Source organism: Podarcis tiliguerta, assembly GCF_965153285.1.
Source record: "Podarcis tiliguerta genome assembly, chromosome: 2".
Classification (NCBI taxonomy): Eukaryota; Metazoa; Chordata; class Lepidosauria; order Squamata; family Lacertidae; genus Podarcis; species Podarcis tiliguerta.
Genome location: NC_139535.1, coordinates 12,255,719 through 12,279,647, shown reverse-complemented (window position 1 = coordinate 12,279,647; position 23,929 = coordinate 12,255,719). Strand labels below are relative to the sequence as shown.

The 23,929-nt window shown below is 47.4% G+C and overlaps 2 protein-coding genes across 6 annotated transcripts in view; both read left to right on the top strand.

Annotated features, from left to right (window-relative positions):
- The window catches only part of ZBTB12 (zinc finger and BTB domain containing 12), an 86,475-nt gene that overhangs the window by 25,917 nt on the left and 36,629 nt on the right, over positions 1-23,929 (top strand). The gene's annotated exons all lie outside the window — the stretch shown is intronic.
- EHMT2 (euchromatic histone lysine methyltransferase 2) overlaps positions 1-23,929 on the top strand; it is a 43,345-nt gene that overhangs the window by 8,803 nt on the left and 10,613 nt on the right. For 3 of the 5 annotated variants that reach the window (XM_083424666.1, XM_083424664.1, XM_083424667.1), the window contains 14 exons: positions 881-981; positions 1,971-2,114; positions 4,044-4,196; positions 6,885-6,999; positions 7,772-7,873; positions 9,430-9,575; positions 10,915-11,058; positions 13,228-13,457; positions 15,352-15,540; positions 16,930-17,012; positions 18,430-18,536; positions 20,407-20,529; positions 20,904-21,005; positions 21,763-21,867. In XM_083424666.1, coding sequence (XP_083280792.1) covers positions 881-981; positions 1,971-2,114; positions 4,044-4,196; positions 6,885-6,999; positions 7,772-7,873; positions 9,430-9,575; positions 10,915-11,058; positions 13,228-13,457; positions 15,352-15,540; positions 16,930-17,012; positions 18,430-18,536; positions 20,407-20,529; positions 20,904-21,005; positions 21,763-21,867 — 1,844 coding nt within the window. Of the gene's footprint in view, positions 1-880; positions 982-1,970; positions 2,115-4,043; positions 4,197-6,884; positions 7,000-7,771; positions 7,874-9,429; positions 9,576-10,914; positions 11,059-13,227; positions 13,458-15,351; positions 15,541-16,929; positions 17,013-18,408; positions 18,537-20,406; positions 20,530-20,903; positions 21,006-21,762; positions 21,868-23,929 lie in introns of all 5 variants that reach the window. The other 2 variants (XM_083424665.1, XM_083424663.1) reach the window with 1 other exon arrangement.

The window sequence follows — 23,929 nt, the reverse complement described above, 5'->3', positions numbered from 1 at the left end:
AATCAACATTTATCTGGTGCTCTCCAGATATTTTTGACTGCAAGTTCTGGAGGGTGGCAACACAAGAATGGGCCTTTTCTGTGGTGGCCCCCTGCTTGTGGAATGCTCTCCCTAGGGAGGCTAGTCTGGCGCCATTGTTATATAGCTTTAGGTGCCAGGCCTTTTCTGTGTAACCAGGCCTTTGGCCTTTAACTATCTGTGGCCTTTTAGAAGTGGGAAGGATGATTGAAATGTATTTGTCTTTCCTCTTGGTTTTAATGTTTCTATGTGTAGGGTTGCCATATGTCCAGGAACGTCTGGACGTATGGCAGCTCAACAACGTTAGCCCAGATTTTCACTGTTGGAAATATGACAACCCTAATCTATGTGGGAAGGGACGTGGGTGGCGCTGTGGGTTAAACCACAGAGCCTAGGACTTGCCAATCGGAAGGTTGGCAGTTCGAATCCCCGCGACGGGGTGAGCTCCTGTTGCTCGGTCCCTGCTCCTGCCAACCTAGCAGTTCGAAAGCACGTCAAAGTGCAAGTAGATAAATAGGTACCGCTCTGGCGGGAAGGTAAATGGCATTTCCGTGTGCTGCTCTGGTTCACCAGAAGCGGCTTGGTCATGCTGGCCACATGACCCGGAAGCTGTACACCGGCTCCCTCGGCCAATAAAGCGAGATGAGCGCCGCAACCCCAGAGTCGGTCACGACTGGACCGAATGGTCAGGAGTCCCTTTACCTTTAATCTATGTGGGGGTTTTGGGTTATAAGGCACTTTCCATCGCCTTGAGCAAGATAAAGGAACTAATATTAAATAATGATGATGATGATATTGTAATCCTAAACTTCTGGAGTCTGTCAGAATTATATTTTCATTCCCTCTGATTTTCCTTCCAAAGAGGAACCTGTCAAGCGTAGAAAATACGATTATATGGCTGATGCCCTACACAAGAGGATGCCCCTTTCTCTCCAGCGCTCAAGTCCCAGAGCTACAACTGAGGTACGACTCCTTTTCCCCTTCTTTGCTTTTCTTCAAAGGTTTATACATTGTAAAAAAGAAACATTCAGATTATGTCAGGTTCTGATCAGGGCTCTCTATCGATAGAGTAGAGAAACCTTAGCTGGTCAATCTGACCATTTGTGGTGGATCTGCAGGGCAATCCTATTCATGACTACTCAAAAGTCCCATTGAATTGAATGAGACTTGCTCCCAAGTCGTTGTGTACATAGGATCACATCTGTAGTCGATTGATTTGATACCTTTTTCAGCCAGAGGCCCACACTGAGAAGACCCTGCAGTTCCCTCCCAGAGTGGTTTAGCAATCAAGCCCTCTTCCCAGGGAATTCTGGGAAATGTAGCTCTGTGAAGGGAGGGGAGGGCGCCCTAAGAAGTCTCAGCACCCTTAACAAAATGTAGTTCTCAGGATTTTTGTGGGGAAGCCATGACTGTTTAAAATGGCACAGTCGTGCTTTAAGTATGTATTGCAGATGGGGCCTTGGTTGTGAAACCAGCCTTTGGAATTCCCTTCCTGAAAGGGTTTTCTGGCCACTGTGTTTTGTTCTGGAGATTTTTTATTTTATTTTATTTTTTGGTGCCTAAGGGTGGGGGGGGGGGGCCTCTATAATTTGTCCTGGCCTTTTAGTTTAACATTTTTAACTTGCTGATTTGTAACCCACGGTATCTTTTAAACTGTTGCTTCCTGAAAGGTTTTTCTGGCCACTGTCTGTGTTTTGTTCTGGAGATTTTTTATTTTATTTTATTTTTTGGTGCCTAAGGGTATGTGTGTGGGGGGGCCTCTATAATTTGTCCCGGCCTTTTAGTTTAACATTGTTTTACGCTGCCATTTTTAACTTGCTGATTTGTATCTTTTAAACTGTTGCTTTTATTTGGTATTCCTGAGCTTTTTCTGTGCGTAAGCCGCTCTGAGCACTACGGTTATTGAGTGGCTAACTATTACCACCAGCGCATAAACATTTCTTCCTTCCCAGATCACTGTGACGGAAGAGATGACTGCTCCAGCCACTGCCTCGCAGGAGGAAAGGAGTCAAGAATGGGAGACCGAGGTGGGGGATGACTTCAGCCTCTTCTACGACAGCTACTCCGTCGACGGCCATGTTGATTCTGACAGCAAGGTAATGCCAAGCAAGGCAGGGCTTGTCTCTCATAGGGCAGGTGGCGCTGTGGTTTAAACCACTGAACCTCTTGGGCTTGCCCATCGGAAGGTCGGCGGTTCGAATCTGCGCAACAGGTAGCTCCCGTTGCTCTGTCCCAGCTCCTGCCAACCTAGCCGTTCGAAAGCACACCAGTGCAAGTAGATAAATAGGTACCACTGCGCTCTGGTTTCCGTCACAGTGTCCCATTGCGCCAGGAGCGGTTTAGTTATGCTGGTCACATGATCCTAAAAGCTGTCTGTGGACAAATGGTGGCTCCCTCAGCCTGAAAGCAAGATGAACGCCGAACCCCATAGTCGCCTTTGACTGGACTTAATCGTTCAGGGGTCCTTTACCTTTTACCTTTTGTAGGGCTGAGTGGTAGGTAAGAACATAAGCAGAGCCTTGCCGGATCAGGCAAAAGGCTTATCTAGTCTTGTAATCTGGGGAACCGGGTTCGTGTCTCCGCTCCTCCACATGCAGCTGCTGGGTGACCTTGGGCCAGTCACACTTCTCTGAAGTCTCTCAGCCCCACTCACCTCACAGAGTGTTTGTTGTGGGTGAGGAAGGGAAAGGAGAATGCTAGCCGCTTTGAGACTCCTTCGGGTAGTGATAAAGCGGGATATCAAACCCAAACAACTGTTCTCACTTCATGGAGTCCCTCAGGGCTCTCACCTTGTAAGGCCCTTCACCAGACCTGCTTTGTGCTTCTTCTTTGAGCACTTTTGCCTTGCTGGAACGTGCCCTTGAACTCTGGCTTATCTGAATGGAGAGATAAGGGCGTAGGAAGCCCATTTAGCTCAGTGTTGACTGCACTGACTGGCAACAGCTTTCTGAGATTTCAGGCAGGGAGATGGTGGGGATCGAGGCTGCGACTTTCTGCATGTAAAGCAGATGCTCTTCCGCTTAGCTGCAGGCCTTAATACCTGAGAGATGCAGGTGTGTGACTATAGAAGCCTCTGCCTTTTGTGTGGCTTGACTATATCCTATTGTATAAGGAAGGATTTCCCAAACTTGGGTTTCCCGCTGTTTTTGGAGCACAACTCCCATCATCCCTAGCTAGCAGGATCAGTAGTCAGAGACAGTGAGAAATGAAATAACAACAACAACAACAACAATAATAATAATAGTAAATTTATTACTTATACCCCGCCAATCTGGCCGGGCCTCCCCAGCCACTCTGGGTGGCTTCCAACAGAATATTGAAAACATAATAAAACATCAAACATTAAAAACTTTCCTAAACAGGACTGCCTTCAGATGTCTTCTAAAAGTCAGATAGTTGTTTATTTCCTTGACATCTGATGGGAGGGTGTTCCACAGGGCGGGTGCCACTACCGAGAAGGCCCTCTGCCTGGTTCCCTGTAACCTCACTTCTCGCAGTGAGGGAACCGCCAGAAGGCCCCAACCCAAAATTTGTAGTCCAAAAACAGCTGGAGACCCAGGTTTGGGAAACCCTGGTATAAGAGCTACATCTGTTCTGATCACTTTTGCCTCTGGTCGTGCCCCTCTGGTCAGGCGGCCTTCAGAAATTTGCCTGCTAAAAAAAAAGAAGAAGAAATTTGCTTGCTACGGAATTTGGCCCTCTGGTGGAGAAATGTTCCTCATCCCAAGTCTGGATTACCTGAGGTATAGATGCTCTGTGGCTTCACAGAAAAAGGATGCCCCTTCTGGATACACATAAGACACCCAAATATTCAGAATATTTGCCCTGAGAAACTGACTGCTTGTTTTCCTAGGACTAAGGTAGCAAAGGACCATTAGGGCTGTGTGAGGCCGTCCTGTAGTTGTTTCCCCAGTGAATGACACGTGCCCTTCTCCCTCTCGACTGTTGTAGCTGTCTCCTGTTCAGAGTCAAAAGCACGGATTTCTTAATTCACGCTGTCGCACCTCCCCTTTTTTTGCTGACAGTCTGATGCAGATGTTGCTGGAGAGCATATGAGTGAGGAGGAAGAAGAGGAGGAAGAGGAAGAGGAGGAAGAAGAGGAGGAGGAGGAAGAGGACGACGAAGATGACGACGAGGAAGAAGATGAAGACGAAGAGTCGGGTAACCTCTCTGACAGGGTAGGTTGAGGCTTGCCTTTCCATGTTTTCAAATTCTCTCTTTCTCCTTTTAACCAATCTTCCTCAACCAGGTTTCCTCTGGATGTTTTGGACTACAACTCCCATCAGCCCCGGCCAGGAGAGCTAATGGTCAAGGATCAAGGGAGTTGTAGTCCAACAACTGGGCAGCTAAAGGGCAGGGAAGGCTGCTTTTCACTACTTTGTCTTCTATTTCATTGCATTCTAAATTTTAATTCCACCTTCCCCACTCGTTGTCACCCCCCATACTATACATTTCATTCCATTCATTTTTGTTTTTAACCTCTTCTTGCCTCCTCCCCCCCCCATTTTTCTTCCCTTTCCTCTATAATTTGTTTTTCTGCATTCACATTCTTCGCTCCCTTTCCAGTTACAATCCTGTGCGTACCTGTGAGTGAGTCCCATGGAACTGTGGGAGCTTCAACCCTGAGTAGACATGCAGTCGGCTTGCTGTATGCAAGCCTAATTGATTGTTAACCCTCTCTGGGACAAGGGAATAGCAGGGAGGTCTCCTAACAACTCTCAGCACCCTTATCAAACTGCGGTTCCCAGGATTCCTTGGGAGAAGCCACGGCTGTTTAAAGTGGTATCAGAGTTGTCAGGAGCCAGCCGGCAATAAATCACAGGCTGTAAATGAAGTTACCGTATTTTTCGCTCTATAGGACACACTTTTTCCCAACCCAAAAGTAAGGGGAAATGTGTGTGCGTCCTATGGAGCGAATGCAGGCTCTTTGGCTTCAGTGATAGCAACGCGAAGCCTCCGAAGCGCAGAGGGCGCGCTCCCTCCGCGCTCTGGAGGCTTTGCGTTGCTTTCGCTGAAGCCTGGAGAGCAAGAGGGGTTGGTGCGCACTGACCCCTCTTGCTCTCCAGGCTTCAGGGATAGCCACCTGAAGCCTTTGGAGCGCAGCGGGAACTCGCAATGCGCTCCAAAGGTTTCGGGTTCCTTTTGCTGAAGCCGGGAGAGCAAGGCTCTCCTGGCTTCAGCAGAGAGGGAGAGCTGCGCAGCGCCCCTTCAGCCAAGCAGGAGGAGAAATGGAAGGGGCTCCGTTTCTCCTGCCGCTTCGCTGAAGGGGCGCTGAGCAGAGAGAGGGATAATTCCCCCCCCCCCCCGTTCTCCCCCTCCTATGGTCCGATGCGTCCTATAGAGCGAAAAATACGGTAACTCTTTATTAGACGAAACAAGGTCAGCTCAAGGGTGCCAGGCCTAATGAATACAGCAACTCTTCTTGGTAGGTCTTGCTCCGTGGCATAGCTGTCAACGTTCCCCCCTTTTTAAGGGAAATTCCCTTATTCCAAATAGGATTCCTCGCAAGAAAAGGGAAAAGTTGACAGCTATGCCCTGTGAGGCAGTTGTGGGGACTGAAGGTCCTTGCCTTCCCACCGCTGCCTAAGTCTCCTTCTCCCCATGGTCCTTCCCAAGCAATCTGAGACTCTGTTGCACACCTGTCTCTGCTCCTCCCTCTTCATACCTCTTCCGGTCCTGGGAGACCAAGGCAGAGGGGAGCTGGTCGCAGCAGGAGGAGGAGACACTTTGACTTCTTCACCAGCCTGACTCATCTCTGCCTCTTGGCCCCCCTCGCCTCCTGCTTCAGCTTCAGCTTCCGCCTCTGATTCTGGACTTTCTCTTCCTCAGCTTCTTCCTGCTCACTTAGCCCTGTGACCTCTTCAGCTTCCAACACCTCCTCCTCCTAATCTTCTCCCTCTGACCTCTCATTGTCATCTCACCACTTCTCCCCAGGCTCTGAGCCTTCTTCCCTTGGGGGTTCCCCAGTTTCAACCGTGTGGGGTGATTGTGGCCTCAGAATACTACTGCTACTGCTACTACTACTACTAATATATTATTTGTACCCCGCCAATCTGGCTGGGTTTCCCCAGCCACACTGGGGGGTTTCCAACAAAATATTAAAATACAATAATCTGTTAAACATTAAAAGGTTCCCTAAACAGGGCTGCCTTCAGATGTCTTCTAAAAGTCTGGTAGTAGTTGTTCTCTTTGACATCTGGTGGGAGGGCGTTCAACAGGGCGGGTGCCACTACCGAGAAGGCCCTCTGCCTGGTTCCCTGCAACTTGGCTTCTCGCAGCGAGGGAACCGCCAGAAGGCCCTTGGTGCTGGACCTCGGTGTCCGGGCTGAACGATGGGGGTGGAGACGCTCCTTCAGGTATACTGGACTGAGGCCATTTAGGGTTTTAAAGGTCAGCACCAATACTTTGAATTGTGCTCGGAAACGTACTGGGAGCCAATGTAGGTCTTTCAGGACCGGTGTTATATGGTCCCAGTCACCAGTCTAGCTGCCGCATTCTGGATTAGTTGTAGTTTCCGGGTCACCTTCAAAGGTAGTCCCATGTGGAGTGCATTGCAGTAGTTCAAGCGGGAGATAACCAGAGCATGCACCACTCTGGCGAGACAGTCCGCGGGCAGGTAGGGTCTCAGCCTGCGTACCAGGTGGAGCTGGTAAACAGCTGCCCTGTGCACAGAATTGACCTGCGTCTCCATGGACAGCTGTGAGTCCAAAATGACTCCCAGGCTGCACACCTGGTCCTTCAGTGTAAGGCAGCTCTTTATATGTTCCTAAGTGGAGAAGCCAGAGGTGGAACTTGAGGCCTTCCGATTGAATGACACCACCTTCCTCAGACTTCGTTTTCTCACCCTGCCCCTTTTCCTGCTCCAGAGCGCAGCCTCCAGCTCCAAACGAAAGGCCCGGAAGCGCTGGCGGAACGACAGCCCCTGGGTCAAGCCGATGCGAAAACGGAAGCGCAAAGAACCAAACCCCAAGGATGCCAGAGGTGATTGCTAGTCTGATGGCTCCAGAGCCAAGACCTGGGATGGGAGGGAGAAAGTTGGGAATATGAAGGTTACAGACGCTTCAGGTTAAGGATGCTTCAGGTTACAGACTCTGCTAACCCAGAAATAGTACCTTGGGTTAAGAACTTTGCTTCAGGATGAGAACAGAAATCGGGCAGCGGCAATGGGAGGCCCCATTAGCTAAAGTGGTACCTCAGGTTAAGAACAGTTTCAGGTTAAGAACAGACCTCCAGAAAGAATTAAGTGATTAACCCGAGGTACCACTGTACCAGTAAGACATGGTTGGGGAACCTCCAGATGTTGCTGGACTCTAACTCCCATCAGCCCCAGTTGGCATGGCCAGGGACGATGGAAGCTGTGGTCTCACAACATCTGGAGGGCCAGAGCTTTCCCCCCTTGTAGTGCTAAGTAATACAAAACCCATGATGTGGCGTGTTGTATATTGGCCAGCCCTGCCCAGTGTATCCTCACAGCACTCCTGTCTCTCTCAGCCAAGGCTGTGCTGCTCCGTCTATAGCCCCAGGCGATGTTAAACCGCCATTTCCCAGAAGTCCTAGACAGCATGGCCAATGGTAATGGATGATGGGATTCGTAGTCCAACGATATTTGGAAGGCCTCTGTGAGGTTCGACATCCTTGCAGCGGAATTTGGCATGATTTTTTTAAAAAGACGAAGTGCAGAGGCACCTGGCAGGCTGGAATGGTTGTCTTCCCTTCCCTTCGGACATTATTTTTTCTCTTTCTCCCTCTCCAGGGCTGAATGGTGGCCCAGCAACCACACAGAGCGAGTACACGGAGGTGCCTCTTGGCTGTTTGGAGCTGCCCAACCAGGGGGCGCTGTCCCCCAACAATGCCGGTGCGTCCAAACCCAACCCCAGCTATGAATTTGTGGGTTGGGTAGCTTTGAGCAAGCCTTGTTCACTACTTCCTTCTTCGCCTCTTTTGCTCGCTGGGACTGATGGGAGTTGTAGTCCAAAACATCTGAAGGCTCCAGGAGGTTGATCTTCATGCCTGTGTCCTCCTCAGTGGGTGGAGCTTGAGTGACTTTGCCTCAGTTTAAAAGAACCTCTTTTAATACTGGGCAGGCTAGTGATCAGGAAGCGATGGTGGCAACAGTCCCCTTCTTAGGAGATGGGAAGATCTTGGCCACTGATAGTAAATGCAGAATGAAGTCTCCTTGCTGCTCAACCCAACCAGAGTCTGGGTACCCAGTAGACTTCATTTCGGAGTTGTGATGTCTCCATGCACACCCATACCCAAGTTTTAAAAAAACTGACTTATCTAGTTGCTCTGTGTTTATGTGCAACTAGTTTTAATTTGTCTTTGAAAGCAGTCTTAACAGCGTAGGTCACCCCAGAGTAGAAGGCCCCAGAATATTCTTTGAATATTATTCACATCCATTGGCTATAAAGAGGAGACATCAGGGCAAAACTCTTTACCGCTAGGCAAGTTGAGGTGGTTTGCCTCAGGTGTCGGATTTTACTGCTTCTGCCTGAAGATTCATTTTGAAAAGTCACTAATTGTCATTTTTTATATTCATACTGTTATTTTCACAAAATGAGGAGACTTTAAAAAAAACAACCAAGCAGAATTGAAATGAAGTTCTTGTTAAAAGGATATAATTATTTAAGGTGTCTGTCCTTTTAATGAGAACTGTTCTGTTCTATAGTTTGGTACTGTTATTCTGACAAACTGAGGAGGATTTTAAAAAAAAAACACACCACCCCCAAGCAGTATTCAAACACAGTTCACATTAAAAGGATATATTGTTGTTATTATTATTATTATTATTATTATTATTATTATTATTATTACCCCGCCCATCTGGCTGGGTTTCCCCAGCCACTCTGGGAGGCTCCCAACAGAATAATAATAATAATAATAATAATAATAATAATAAAGCGATAAAATATCAAACATTAAAAACTTCCCTAAACAGAGCTGCCTTCAGGTGTCTTCTAAAACTCAGATAGTTGTTTATTTCCTTGACATCTGATAGGAGGGTATTCCACAGGGCGGGCGCCACTACCGAGAAGGCCCTCTGAATATTATTAAAGATGCCTCTCCTTTTAATGAGAACCATATTATATTCTCCATAATGTACATATTAAGTATTTAGGAGGATTTAATTGATTGGAATGCTAACGCCAGTGAAGATGCCATTTTAAAACTTTGCTGCTCACGTGCATTAAGATCGCTCCACGAACATAAATAGCTAGCTTAAAAGTGTTTTCAACCTCAAGTGCCAAACGCGATTTCTGTAAAGGGATAATAGAGGAGGGTTTTGGATGCAGCTTGTGAGACCAGGGGATGGTTGCAGCATCAAGGCTATGCAGTAGAGGTAGGGTTTTGTTTTGTGAAAAGCAGCCATTTCCTGGTCCTATTTCCTCCCCCTTTTCTTTCCCGCCACAGGGGTGTCGAATGAGACGAGTTCTCTGGAGACGGAGCGCTTTGAGGAGTTGCCCCTCTGCTCCTGCCGCATGGAGGCTCCAACCATTGAGCGCCTCAGCCAGCAAGCTGGAAACCAATGCATGGCAACTGAGAGTGCGGATGGAGAGGTAAGAAAGTAGGGGAAATCTAGAACAAGCTGTTGTTGAACATATATTATCCGGAATGAAGTTATATGGCTTTAGTAGAAATGTTATAAGGATTTAAGTATAAATAGATTAATAGAATTTTAAAGGTAAAATAAGGTTAGAATGTGTTAAGATAATTATAGGACAGAAAACAGAGGAAGATGGAAAGGAATTGCTGAAACAATTGACAGAAGTGGAATACAAAAAGGGAGGTGCGAGGAGGTCGGTGAAATAAGGGAATGAAAGATAAGACATTGAAATTGTTTGTTTGTTTTAAATTGTTTAAATTGTTTTTGTTTGGTTTTGTTAGTTTAATGTGTTAGTGTTGTGTAGTGTCTCTGTATTGTATTGTTCTTTTTTTTCTTCTTGTTTTGTAGTATATAAATTGTTCAAAAAGCAATAAATATTATTATAAAAAAAAGAAAGTAGGGGAAATCTAGAACAAGCTGTTATTGAACATATATTAGAGGCCGCCTCCTCCTCCTCCTTTTGTCCCGTTACAACCCCAGAGATCCATCGCAGGCCCTTCATTTATTATAAAGCATCATCGTTTTTCCTTTTAGCAGCAAACTCAGGTGACGAGTGCCAACGGAAATGGAACTCAAGAGCAGCCACTGAGGAAAATGAGAGGGAGGTATTGGCTGCTCAGGGCTGCCCCAAAGTTTGCAGAAGTGCAAATATATATATATTTGAAACAACTAAACCTCAAGGGGACAGAACAAACAAACAGATCCGTCAGCAGCCCAGTGAGGATGACTTATGCTCAGTTGTTACAGCATGCAGAGCTTCAGCTGGACAAGAAAACCAAGGGGGTGTTTGTGGAAGAGTGGAATGATCTTGTCTGGAGGAAATTGTTTGCGGTGGCCGGCAGGCCAGAAATGCTTTTAATTAATTAAAAAAACGGCTGTCTGGAACCCTGAACGGGAGTGCCCTGTTAGGAAAAGGATACACTGCAATGTTTTGTTCCAGATTCTAAGGGTTAAGCATAATAATTACTAGCGACGGTGATGAAAACGATTACTATTGTTATTATCGCCATCATAATCATTATTACCTGTGCATGTAATACATCAGGTTCATCCTATCATGAGATTTCTGTCTCTCTCTCTCTCTCTCTCTCTCTCGGACTCAAAGTTAAATGGAAGAATAGTGGCAAAATGTTTCTGAAAGGTGTTGTGCATGCACACAGAAACACAGGCATTGATTGATTGAGAGAGGAGCATTGGGCATGTGAGCAGTCTAAAGCAGTACTGCCCTGCCTCACTGTGAGCCGTAGGCCGGAGAGAGCAAGCGAGCGACCATCTTGTTTGCTTATTCACAGCTGAACGGCTGCAGCAGCAGCATCTTGAAGCGGGAGACGATGCGTCCCTCGAGCCGCGTCCCCCTCATGGTCCTGTGCGAGGCCCACCGAGCCAGGATGGTGAAGCATCACTGCTGCCCTGGGTGTGGCTACTTCTGCACTGCGGTGAGGAAAGGAAACCTTTGGGTGTTTGGTATGCAAGGCTTGCTAGCAAGTCACGATGGGGGAGGCATCGCCAGAACTCATGAGGCATCTGAGAGGAAGATTGTGATTCCAGATTGCACCTGTCTGGGCTGGGCCCTGGCGAAAGAACATAGTATGGTCTCAAAGCAGATGAAGCTGCCACATTATTATTATTAAAGGTAAAGGTACCCCTGCCCGTACGGGCCAGTCTTCACAGACTCTAGGGTTGTGTGCCCATCTCAACAGGCCAGCGCTGTCTGGAGACACTTCCGGGTCATGTGGCCAGCGTGACATCGCTGCTCTGGCGAGCCAGCGCAGCACACGGAAACACCGTTTACCTTCCCGCTAGTAAGCGGTGCCTATTTATCTACTTGCACTTTGACGTGCTTTTGAACTGCTAGGTTGGCAGGAGCAGGGACTGAACAACGGGAGCGCACCCCGCCGCGGGGATTCGAACCGCCGACCTTTCAGTCGGCAAGCCCTAGGCGCTGAGGCTTTTACCCACAGCGCCACCCGCTTAATTAAATTAAATTAAATTTGTGTATCACCCAGACCCACACGTCTCAAAGCTAAACAGGTCTGGGTCTGGTCTGTGCCCAGATGGATGATCCTTTGAGAATCCCATGATGAAAGAAACGTGGAATATAAATGTTGCTGGCAGTTGTTGTTTTTTAGGGCTCAGGGAATAAAAGTGTAGATGAGAACATAGCTGGATAAGGCCAAAGGCTCAATAAGTCCAGCATCCTCTGGGTGCCTCTGGGAAGCCAGCAAGCAGGTGGCCAACTTGCAAGTCCTACCAACAGGTATTCATGTTGTGAACCACCCTGAGATCGATGGGTATAGGGTGGTATACAAATTTAATCAATAATAATAATCAGAGGCGGGATGCAGGTGGTGCTGTGGGTTAAACCACAGAGCCTAGGACTTGCCGATCAGAAGGTTGGCGATTCGAATCCCCGCGACGGGGTGAACTCCCATTGCTCAGTCCTAGCTCCTGCCCACCTAGCAGTTCAAAAGCACATCAAAGTGCAAGTAGATAAATAGGTACCACAATGGCGGGAAGGTAAACAGCGTTTCCGTGCACTGCTCTGGTTCGCCAGAAGCGGCTTAGTCATGCTGGCCACATGACCTGGAAGCTGTACGCCGGCTCCCTCGGCCAATAAAGCGAGATGAGCGCCACAACCCCAGAGTTGGCCATGACTGGACCTAATGGTCAGGGGTCCCTTTGCCTTTAATATTCAGAGGCATGCTGCCTTCAACAGTGGAGGTAGACCTGCCATGGCTGATCCAGCCTTATCTTCCCATGAATTTATCCAATCCTCTTTTTTAAGCCACCCAAGCCAGTGCCCATCTAAGCATCTTGGGGCAGTTTAATACTTGGAGCCTGACCAGGGGCAAGTCAAGGTCCCTTGAGGCCTGTTGTTGAGGCTCAGGTCTGAACTGCAGCAGGAAGGGCCAGGCTTCCAATATTTACACTAGGCCCTGTCAACCCAGAGAGGTTTCTTACATCTTGACAGTTGCCAAGGCCCTTTGCTTCCCATCCTTGTTTGCCGCCTTTGTCTGTAGAGGGCTCTGGGACACTTCTGGAAGCTCAGCCATCGAGCTCAGGAGTTTCCTGAGGACCCTCGTCCCTATGGGACCGCCTCTCCCAATATGCCCCACAGAGGACCTTAAGGTCCATAAATAGCAACACCCTAGTGGTCCCGGGCCCTAAGGAAGTTAGATTAGCCTCAACCACAGCCAGGGCCTTCTCAACAGTGGCTCCGGCCTGGTGAAACGCTCTGTCTCATGAGACCAGGGCCCCGCAGGGCCTATAAGATAAGAGTTGTTCTGCCTGGCCTTCGGCTTGGAATCAACTTAATCCCCTCCCCCTCTTTCTTTTTTCCTTTCTCCTTCTGTGTTGGAACTCCTCTTTGGGGTCTTCCCTGGCTTTTTTCTGGCCCACGTAGGACCAGTCTGGATAGTTGGCCTTGGTGAAGATTTGATGTTTTTACCCCCCCCCCCAAGTTTTTGATTGAGTTCCACTGAAATGAGGCTGTGTTTTAATGTTGTATATTATTATTATTATTATTTTATTTATTTATTTATTTATTTATTTATTTATTTCCCTTGCCCCTTTCCTATACTTCACGGCCTGTTTTCCTGCCCCAGGGCACCTTTTTGGAGTGCCACCCTGACTTCCGCGTGGCCCATCGCTTCCACAAGGCCTGTGTGTCGCAGCTGAACGGCATGATCTTCTGTCCGCACTGTGGGGAAGATGCTTCCGAGGCCCAGGAGATCACGATAGCCAAGGCGGACACCTCCACTCCTGTCCCTATTCCACCTTCTCACGGCCAGGGAGCCTCTGAGAGCACAGGCCGTGCTGACACTACCCAGCCCAGGTGAGATCAATGCTGGCCAGTTGGAACCAGGACTGCTGGCTCCTCAGAAAAGGAATAGTGCGGGCCTTTCCTTGGTGACTTACGTTTTGTTTTGTTTATAAGTAATATTTATTAAATGTTTAATAGTTACAGAAAGAAAAAGGGTAAAAAAAAGAAAAAACAGTAAAAAATTTAACAAACAACACATCAAAAACAGAAAGAAAAAACAATACAACAAAACAACAAGAGAAAACAAAAACATTTAAAGAACACATCCAAATTTCATATCTCTATCTTTCATTCACCCGTTTCCTCGACTTCCTCGCGCCTCCCCTTTCTGTATTCTAGTTCAAATGAGCTGGTTCAGCAAATCCTTTCCCTCTTTCTCAATTTTTGTTCTATAATTTATCTTAACACAGTTTAACTTTAAATTTTCCACTTTAGCCCATTAACAATCAATTTTTATATAATTCTTAATAACACTTCTGCTAAAACCATATAACTTCATTCCAGTATTCTTCTAACATTCATTAATTTTACAATATTTCTGTAGATATACTTTAAATTTTTCCCAGTCTTCTTCCATCGATTCTTCTCCCTGGTCTCGGATTCTGCCAGTCATTTCCGCCATTTCCATATAGTCCATCAGCTTCATCTGCCGGTGACTTATGTTTTTAGACATTACGCCTAAAATAAAACATTGTATGAAACATTTATGCATTTACAGTGGTACATCTGGATACGAGCGGGATCTGTTCCGGAGCCCCATTCGCATCTAGAAGCAAACGTAACTAGCGACGGCACGTCTGCACATGCGCGTGTCGCTTTTCGTCGCTTCTGCGCACGCGCGTGGCGTCATTTTGAGCGCCTGTGCATGCGTAAGCGGCGAAATCCGGAAGTAACGAGCTCTATTCCTTCCGGGTTGCCACGGAGCGCAACTCGAACACACTCAACCCGAAGCGCATTCAACCCGAGGCGTGACTGTATTTCTCATCTCTCTCAGAGGAGATGAGAAATAAATGCATAATTGTAGCATGGAGTTCCTAGGGAAGAGGGATTGTTAAATCACTTTGGGAATTGGAGCTCTGTGAGGGTTCTCATAGAATCATAGAATCAGCGAAAGCAACGTGAAGCCTCCAAAGTGCAGAGGGAGCGCTCCCGCCGTGCTCTGGAGGCTTCCCCTTGCCTTGGTGAAGCCTGGAGAGCGAGAGGGGTCAGTGTGCACCGATCCCTCTTGCTCTCCTGGCTTTGCTTCGCTGGAGAGGCACTGTGCAGCCTTCCCTCTCTGCACAGCACCCCTTCAGCGAAGCGGGAGGAGAAATGGAAAGGGCTCCGTTTTTCCTGCCGCTTCGCTGAAGGGGCACTGCACAGAGAGGGAGAGAATTCATAGAATCATAGAATCATAGAGTTGGAAGAGACCACAAGGGCCATCGAGTCCAACCCCCTGCCAAGCAGGAAACACCATCAGAGCACTCCTGACATATGGTTGTCAAGCCTCTGCTTAAAGACCTCCAAAGAAGGAGACTCCACCACACTCCTTGGCAGCAAATTCCACTGTCAAACAGCTCTTACTGTCAGGAAGTTCTTCCCAATGTTTAGGTGGAATCTTCTTTCTTGTAGTTTGGATCCATTGCTCCGTGTCCACTTCTCTGGAGCAGCAGAAAACAACCTTTCTCCCTCCTCTATGTGACATCCTTTTATATATTTGAACATGGCTATCATATCACCCCTTAACCTCCTCTTCTCCAGGCTAAACATATCCAGCTCCCTTAGCACCAGTAGAAAACTACAGTTCCCAAGATTTTTTGGGGGGTAGGGTGGGGGGAACTAAGTCTGTTACAGGGGTGTCATTGCACTTTAAATGTATAGTGTATACAAGATTATTTCACAGGTCTGTGTAATCTCCTTTCCTCAGTGCTCGGATGCGGGGGGGCTCAAGCGTAGAGCCCCCGCAGGACGATATGGCGGGTCTCGGCCCAGGGATCGACAGTGCGGGGCCACGGCTGACCCTACCAAACGGGGCGGTGCTGTCCGCTCAGGGCCTGCCTCCAGGGGCCGGCCGGGAACAATTGGAGCGGGCCCTGGTGGTACAGGAATCGGAGCGGTAAGTGAAGCGCTCTATTTTCGTGGAAGCAAGACTGGCTATTATTGGGACCCGGGTGGTGCTGTGATCTAAACCACTGAGCCTCCTGGGATTGCCAATCAGAAGGTTGGCAGTTCAAATCCCTGCGATGGGGTGAGCTCGCGTTGCTCTGTCCCAGCTCCTGCCAACCTAGCAGTTTGAAAGCACGCCAGCGCAAGTAGATAAATAGGTACCACTGCAGTGGAAAGGTAAACAGCGTATCCGTGCATTCTGGTTTCCGTAATGGTGTCCCATTGCGCCAGAAGCGGTTTAGTCATGGTGGCCACATGACTCGGAAAGCTGTCTGTGGACAAAGGCCAGCTCCCTCGGCCTGAAGCGAGATGAGCGCCACAACCCCATAGTTGCCTTTAACTGGACTTAACCGTCCAGGGGTCCTTTACCTTTACTACTGTTTTTATTGTGTTGGTGAATATTTATTAACTTCAAGCAGTATCGTGGGGTTTTACAGTAAAGCAGATTAGGGGCAATTTTAAATATTTGCCTGTGGGGCAAAGGCATCGGCCAGAGAGAAAGCTTCCTCTTATTTATTTTGGCATATATCGGTTGCATTTACCGTATTTTTCGCACCATAGGGCGCACCGGACCATAGGGCGCACCTAGTTTTGGGAGGCGGAAAACAAGAAAAAATTATTCTGAACCCCAGAAGCCAGAACAGCAAGAGGGATCTGGCTTCTGGGCTAGCCTCTGGCTGTTCTGGCTTCTGGGATAAGCGCGCCAAGCCTCTTCAGGGCAGCGGGATGAAGGCTCCCCCTGCCCAAAGAGGCTGCGCAGGGCTAAAGCAGAAGCCAGGACAGATGCGTCGCTGAAGGGGCACTGCGCCTTCTCTCTCTCTGTGCAGCGCCCCTCCTTCACAGGAGAGGCGCTGCGCAGAGAGGGAGAAGGCGCAGCGCCCTTCAGCGAAGCTGGAGAAGGAACAGAAGGAGACCCTTCTGTTCCTCCTCGGGCTTCGCTGGACAGGCGCGTCGCTGCCAAGCGGGAGGAGAAACAGAAGGAGACCCTTCTGTTCCTCCTCCGGCTTCCAGGACTGGTACGTCGCCGCGGAGCCTGCATTCGCTCCATAGGACGCACACACATTTCCCCTACATTTTTGGAGGGGGAAAAGTGCGTCCTATAGAGCGAAAAATACGGTATATCCCACCTTTGTCTCCATGGAGCTCAAGGGGGCTTGCATGGTTCTCCACCGGGTCATTTAATCCCTGCAACAACCCTGCAAAGTAGGTTAAACTGAGAACGAGTCACTGGCCCAACTTGGCTCCCTGGCCAAGTAGGGGTTCAAACCCGTGGTCTCCCAGGCCGTATTCCGACCCTCTAACTTCCATAACACACTGGCTCCTTTGTGATCTCTCTCAGGCGCAAGAAGCTGCGTTTTCACCCCCGCCAGCTCTATCTCTCGGTCAAGCAAGGGGAGCTCCAGAAAGTGGTCCTGATGTTGCGTAAGTTCGTCTGAGCATCCTTGTCTCTGATCCTCTGTGTTGTAGACATTCAGATGGGGAGGCCAGTGGCAAAAACAAGCATACTTTAAAAATTAAAAAAAAGTCCTGGTTTTGACCTCTAAAGCCAGGCTCAGGACTTCAGTACCCCCAGGACCACCTCTTTCCATATGAACCTACCTGGACGCTGAGATCACCTGAGGCCCCTTCTTCTTGTGCCTCCCCCCACAAGAGGTCTGGAGGGTGGCAACAGGAGAACAGGGCCTTTTCTGCAGTAGCTCCCCGTCTGTGGAATGCTCTCCCCAGCGAGGCTCACCTGGTGCCTTCATTATACACCTTTAGGCGCCAGGCAAAAACATTCCTCCTAAACCAGGCCTTGGGCGGATTGATATCCAATGCCCTTTTAAAATGTGTCGGGGTTTTTTGTTTTTATTATGTGTTTTTATTATGTGTTTTTATGTTGTAACCGCCCTGAGACCTGTGGGTATAGGGCAATATACAAATTAAATAAAAATTAATTAATTAGCAGAGTATTGTCATAATATGGCTAAGAGGTGGTTTGGGAATGCTCTTGTGGGCTGCATGCTTTAAAACATTTCTACAGTGGAACCTCGGGTTGCGAACGTGATGCTTGCAGGAGGCACCTTCGCAACCCACAGCGCCACGTCTGTGCATGCACGGGTCGCGATCCGGCGCTTCTGCATCTGAAGGCAGCCCTGTTTAGGGAAGCTTGTAATGTTTGATGTATTACTGTATTTTAAGATTTGGTTGGAAGCCGCCCAGAGTGGCTGGGGAAGCCCAGTCAGATGGGCGGGGTATAAATAATAAATTATTATTATTATTACGCGCAAAGCGTGATTTGGTGTTTCTGCGCATGTGCGAGCGCCGAAACCCGTTCCAGTACTTCCGGTTTCGGTGCGGTGCACAACCTGAAAACGCATAACCTGAAGCGCCTGTAACCCGAGGTACCACTGTGTGTGTTTTTGCAAACTCTGTCTCAGCATCCATCAGTTTCGGTAGGCAGCGTACGAAGACGCCTAGGGCACAAGCATCGGGGACCCATGAGTGCGTGCAAAACCCCTCTTGCCTGGGAAAGGGCCGCAGCTTAGTGGGCAGTGGACCCAATGGTCTGACTCTGTACAAAGCAGCCTCCTCTGTTCCCTTGGGGTTTTGCGATCTCTCAAACGGACCCCTGATGGCTTCAATGAGGGCCTTGTGAAGAGAGCAGTGAACATACAGGTTTCTTTCCCAGTCTTTCAATGCCTCTTCATGCCCAAGGCCTGAAACCCGTGTTAGGGAGGTTAGCGACTTGCTTCTTACAGCCGCTTCTGCATGCACTTGGGAAGTAGCCCTGAGGCGTCCTGCTTTAGTGAGTCGCTTTATGTCTCTCGGCTCCCAGACGTCTGCCCTTCCTTTCCAGTGGACAGCTTGGACCCCAATTTCCAGAGCGAGCAGCAGAGCAAACGATTCCCGCTCCATGCCGCGGCACAGAAAGGCTTCCTGGAAATCTGCCATGTCCTTCTGCAGGTGCGAGACGTGTGTGTGTGTGTTTGTGTCATGTGCCTCTGTTTGTGCATTTAGGCCTCTTCTACCTTTCTATCCTCTCCTGAATACAAGCTGAACTCCTTGTCCTGAATCCCCACAATTTGCAATTGGAACAGGAAAGAAAATTAAACCAGGGTGGATTTGATTTAAATCAAATTGGTTTAAATCACAGTTTCACAGTTTAAATCACTAGTCAGTAAGACTTGATTTATAAATATATATATATACAGAAAGACTCATTCCTGCTGGTATAATATTAATATTTACAACCCGATGAAGGTTTCATTTTTGAAATAATAAATTTTCAGAGTAGTTTTTACAGTTATATAAAAAATTACTGATTTGGTTATACAGTGGTACCTCGGGTTAAGTACTTAATTTGTTCCGGAGGTCCGTTCTTAACCTGAAACTGTTCTTAACCTGAGGTACCACTTTAGCTAATGGGGCCTCCTGCTGCCGCCGCACCGCCGAAGCCCAATTTCTGTTCTTATACTGAAGCAAAGTTCTTAACCCAAGGTAATATTTCTGGGTTAGTGGAGTCTGTAACCTGAAGCTTCTGTAACCTGAAGTGTATGTAACCTGAGGTACCACTGTACTGTTAGAATTACACAGACCGATAATTATGAAATTATTGTGAGGTTTAATAAGTTAACTGTTTATATCTGGACAATTTTTCTGCTGGAAGGAGAAAAATAATCATTTCCTTAATAGCAATTTAAACAATTTATTTAACTAAAACAATAACATTATGGCATATGTATCCGTGTTTGTTAATTGATGTGGGTAAACAATTTTTTAAAAAAACAACCACCTTAGACTTTGTTTTAGCACACATGAAAAACAAATCCTTATTTCCTGATGAATAGCCTTTGGACTATAATGTATCTTAAATAGAATGTATCTTAAATAGAAAACTAGCTTTAGAAAGGTTTTTCTTCCAAAAGCATTTTATTTGAAAAATCTGATTTAAATTAGAACAAACAAAAAAATCCAATTTAAATAAATAAATAATCGATTTTATTTATTTAAAATCATTTAATTTTACCCACCCTGAAATAAACATCATGACAGCAAAAAGTAACAACAAACAAAACTCCGTGGCCAGCTGTCATTGGCAAGAATATTCCATCCGTTTGATCTGTATAACTGTCTGCAGTTTTGCCCCATCTTATCTTCCCAATCCTTTTTCTTCTTATATTCTTGCCTTTAGCCTTCCCTTTCCTTCACCAACTCAGCCACCTTCAGCCACTCAAACTTCCCCTGGTTTCTAATATATCTCTGCCCATCCTTCCTCAATGACATACGAATTAGGCCTATTTTTGTTGGTTGACTAAACTAAGCCTTTCCTACAAACTAGGCCTACCCTATCCTAGTTGACTTAGTCAATTTAGTGTCTGGCTAAACTGTTTAGAAGGGATGTGGGTGGCGCTTTGGGTTAAACCACAGAGCCTAGGGCTTGCCAATTAGAAGGTCAGCGGTTCGAATTCCCGTGACGGGGTGAGCTCCCGTTGCTCGGTCCCTGCTCCTGCCAACCTAGCAGTTCGAAAGCACGTCAAAGTGCAAGTAGATAAATAGGTACCGCTCCAGCAGGAAGGTAAACGGCGTTTCCGTGCGCTGCTCTGGTTTGCCAGAAGCGGCTTAGTCATGCTGGCCACATGACCCGGAAGCTGTACGCCGGCTCCCTCGGCCAATAAAGCGAGATGAACACTGCAACCCCAGAGTCGGTCACTACTGGACCTAAAGGTCAGGGGTCCCTTTACCTTAAACTGTTCAGTGTGACATGTGAGCTAGGTTTGGGCTTGCACCGTGGGGAATATACAAGCCCTGTTTAACTTTTCTTCTTCCCCCGCAGGCTGGTGCCAATATAAACACAGTGGACAAGTTACGCCGGACCCCGCTGATGGAGGCTGTCGCAAACAACCACGTGGAGTTAGCGCGTTACCTGGTCAAAAGGGGCGGCTGCGTTTACACTAAGGTCAAGAGGAGAATTATTATCTGTGTACATGAGAGTGGGGGAGGTACCCCTCTTAGAAGGATATTTGGGCTGTTTATGAGAGGGTTTCATTGTAGAGGCAGAGATGCCATTTACCGTATTTTTCGCTGTATACGACGCACTTTTCCCCTCCTAAAAAGTAAGTGTGTGTGCATCTTGTGGAGCGAATGCAGGTTCCATGGCTTCACGTTGCTTTCGCTGAAGCCAGGAGAGCGAGAGGGATCGGTGCCTCTGGTACCACAGGTACCACTGAATCGATGTGTTTGCCACCCCGGACTCCTTCAGGAGGAAGGAATAAATAAACCGCAATAAATAAATTTCTGCTGGTTTTTATCATCCCGGTGGTGCCACTGCAGGAGGATGATGGCTCTACCTGTCTCCATCACGCTGCCAAGAATGGAAACGTGGAGATGGTCAGCTTGCTGCTTTCCACAGGGCAGGTGGACGTCAACGCCCAGGTGAGAAAGGGGCTCGCTGCAAGTGGGAATTGGGGCGGACTTGCATTCTTCCCCCTCCTCCCCTCCACATCTTGGTCTGTGCATGTTTATTCTTTTGTGGCACATACTCAGTCACACATATCTGTGTGTAAATAGTCGAAGCTGTGTATGAGGGAGCAAAAATATTTAAAACAGATTTATTGAAACAGCAGTTCTACAACCATTTTTTGTGAAAACACACTGAAATACAGCAATGCTAAAAATGAATCATTTAGGTGGTTTGTAAACCGCTTGGTCAAAGAGCTCTTCAAGCAGTACAGAAATGAAATTGTAACTAAAGCATGGATAAAATCCACAAACTAGTTTAAGAGACAAATGTGCCTAAAACCATCATTGTTGTGAACAAACATATGTTAAAATTAAAAACAAACAAAATGAATATCGGTAACTAAATCATGTTTGGGTAGCCTCGCTCACTGAATAAAGGTTTTCTGTAAGTGTCTAAAGCAATGCCTCATGTCATAATAGACATTATAATTCTTTATTTGGGAAAGATTTGGTTTGTTCTTGCACTGGAGGTCCAATTCTCAGCAGGTGAAGGGAAAGTCCTCTTGATAGAACGGTATCTGCAAGATGCCCACTCTAGGACCTTGACCTTGCCCCAGCAGCTAATTGGCAGGCAGTGCAATTATCCCAATAGCACACAACCGCCTTTTGAGCCACAGAGCTTCTGTTGCCATCACACAAGCCTCCTCTCTCTCTCTTTTCCCTTGTTTAGGATAGCGGCGGTTGGACCCCCATTATCTGGGCTGCTGAGCATAAGCACATTGAGGTGATCCGCATGCTTCTCACCCGTGGAGCCGACGTCACGTTGACTGACAATGTATGTGAGTTTTTGGTCCCCTGGCTCCCGGGCAGGATGAGCTCAGGCCTGCAAAGCTGGCGCAAAAGAAAAGTGGGTGGGGCTTGCTCTAGATTAACTAGAGGTTGCGTCTGCACGTGCTCAGAAACGAGGGGGCCAAATGGACTGTACCACTTTGGCCTGCAGGGGTTATGGGGTTGTTTTGTTTTTATTTGTGATTGTATTGTGTATTTTGTGTTTTTAATTTTTATGCTGTGAACCACTCTAATATCTTTGGATGAAGGGCAGTAATAATAATAATAATAATTTATTATTTATACCCCGCCCATCTGGCTGGGTTTCCCCAGCCACTCTGGGCGGCTTCCAACAAAACTCTAAAATACAATAACCTATTAAACATTAAAAGCTTCCCTAAACAGGGCTGCCTTCAGATGTCTTCTCAAAGTTTGGTAGTTGTTTTTCTCTTTGACATCTGGTGGGAGGGCGTTCCACAGGGCGGGTGCCACTACCAAGAAGGCCCTCTGCCTGGTTCCCTGTAACTTGGCTTCTCGCAGCAAGGGAACCGCCAGAAGGCCCTCAGTGCTGGACCTCAGTGTCCGGGCAGAACGATGGAGGTGGAGACGCTCCTTCAGGTATACTGGACCGAGGCCATTTAGGGCTTTAAGCGAGAGATAACCAGAGCATGCACCACTCTAGCAAGACAGTCTGCAGGCAGGCAGGGTCTCAGCCTGCGTACCAGGTGGAGCTGGTACCCCTGGACACAGAATTGACCTGTGCCTCCAGAATGACTCCCAGGCTGCGCACCTGGTTCTTCAGGGGCACAGTTACCCCATTCAGGACCAGGGAGTCCCCCACACCCGCCCGTCTCCTGTCCCCCAAAAACAGTACTTCTGTCTTGTCAGGATTCAACCTCAATCTGTTAGCCGCCATCCATCCTTCAACCGCCTCCAGACACTCACACAGGACCTTCACTTATCAAATTTATCACAAATTTAATAAATAATAATAATATTATTTTTTTAAAAGAAAATGTGCATTCACGTTTTTAAAAAGCACACAACTCTCTGCCAATAGAAAGTACTGGAAATGTCCTATCCTACCATGTTAATGTGCTGGTTTTCTGTTGTTTTTAATGTGGGTGAGCGTTCCATAAATGTGACCCCCATCCCACTTGAGTGGTACAGTCCATCCAGTCACCTCAACGTTCTGTCACCCCCTTCTCCTGCACGTGTGGTTCTGACCCTGAAGCCTGTTGCTTTCTGACGAGTGGGATAATCAGTTCAACTTGCATAAATCTGCATGGAAGAAATGCATATCCATCGTGACTTAGTAGCTGTTTGTAAAACAGAGCAAAGAGGAGAATTGGGCTCCGGAGCTCACTGGTGTAAGACTTTTTATTGCAGCTCCATGCGTTTCAGAGATGAAGACTAGAGCGACGTGAAACGTGTGCAAGTTTGTTTGTTTTTTAAATAAGATTATATTAAAGCTTTTTCATAACACAAGTACAGTGGTGCCCCGCAAGACGAATGCCTCGCAAGACGGAAAACCCGCTAGACAAAAGGGTTTTCCGTTTTGGAGGTGCTTCGCAAAACGAATTTCCTATGGGCTTGCTTCGCAAGACGAAAATGTCTTGCGAGTTGCTGCGGGGTTTTTTTCCTCCCCCCCCCCTTTTCCCCAAGCTGCTAAGCTGCTAAACAGCTTATCCGCTAAGCCGCTTATCAGCTGATCCGCTAAGCCGCTAATAGCGCTAATCCGCTAATGGGCTTGCTTCACAAGACGGAAAAAACCGCAAGACGAAGAGACTCGCGGAACGGATTCTTTTTGTCTTGCGAGGCACCACTGTAGATAAAAGAAACCAGTCTAAATAAAAACAAAACCAGGGAGAAAAGAAAATGCCAAAGGAACACCAAAAAATAGAAGAAAAATAAAAAGGAGTTCTGATTTTAATTCTGTCAGTTACATAAAATAAATTATTCAAAATATTCACTCTAGAACGACTCCCAACTGATCTACTTTAAGTTAGGCAAGCATGCACGTTCTTAAAATTTAGAGAAGCCCTGTTCTTATCAAGTAACTATAGCTT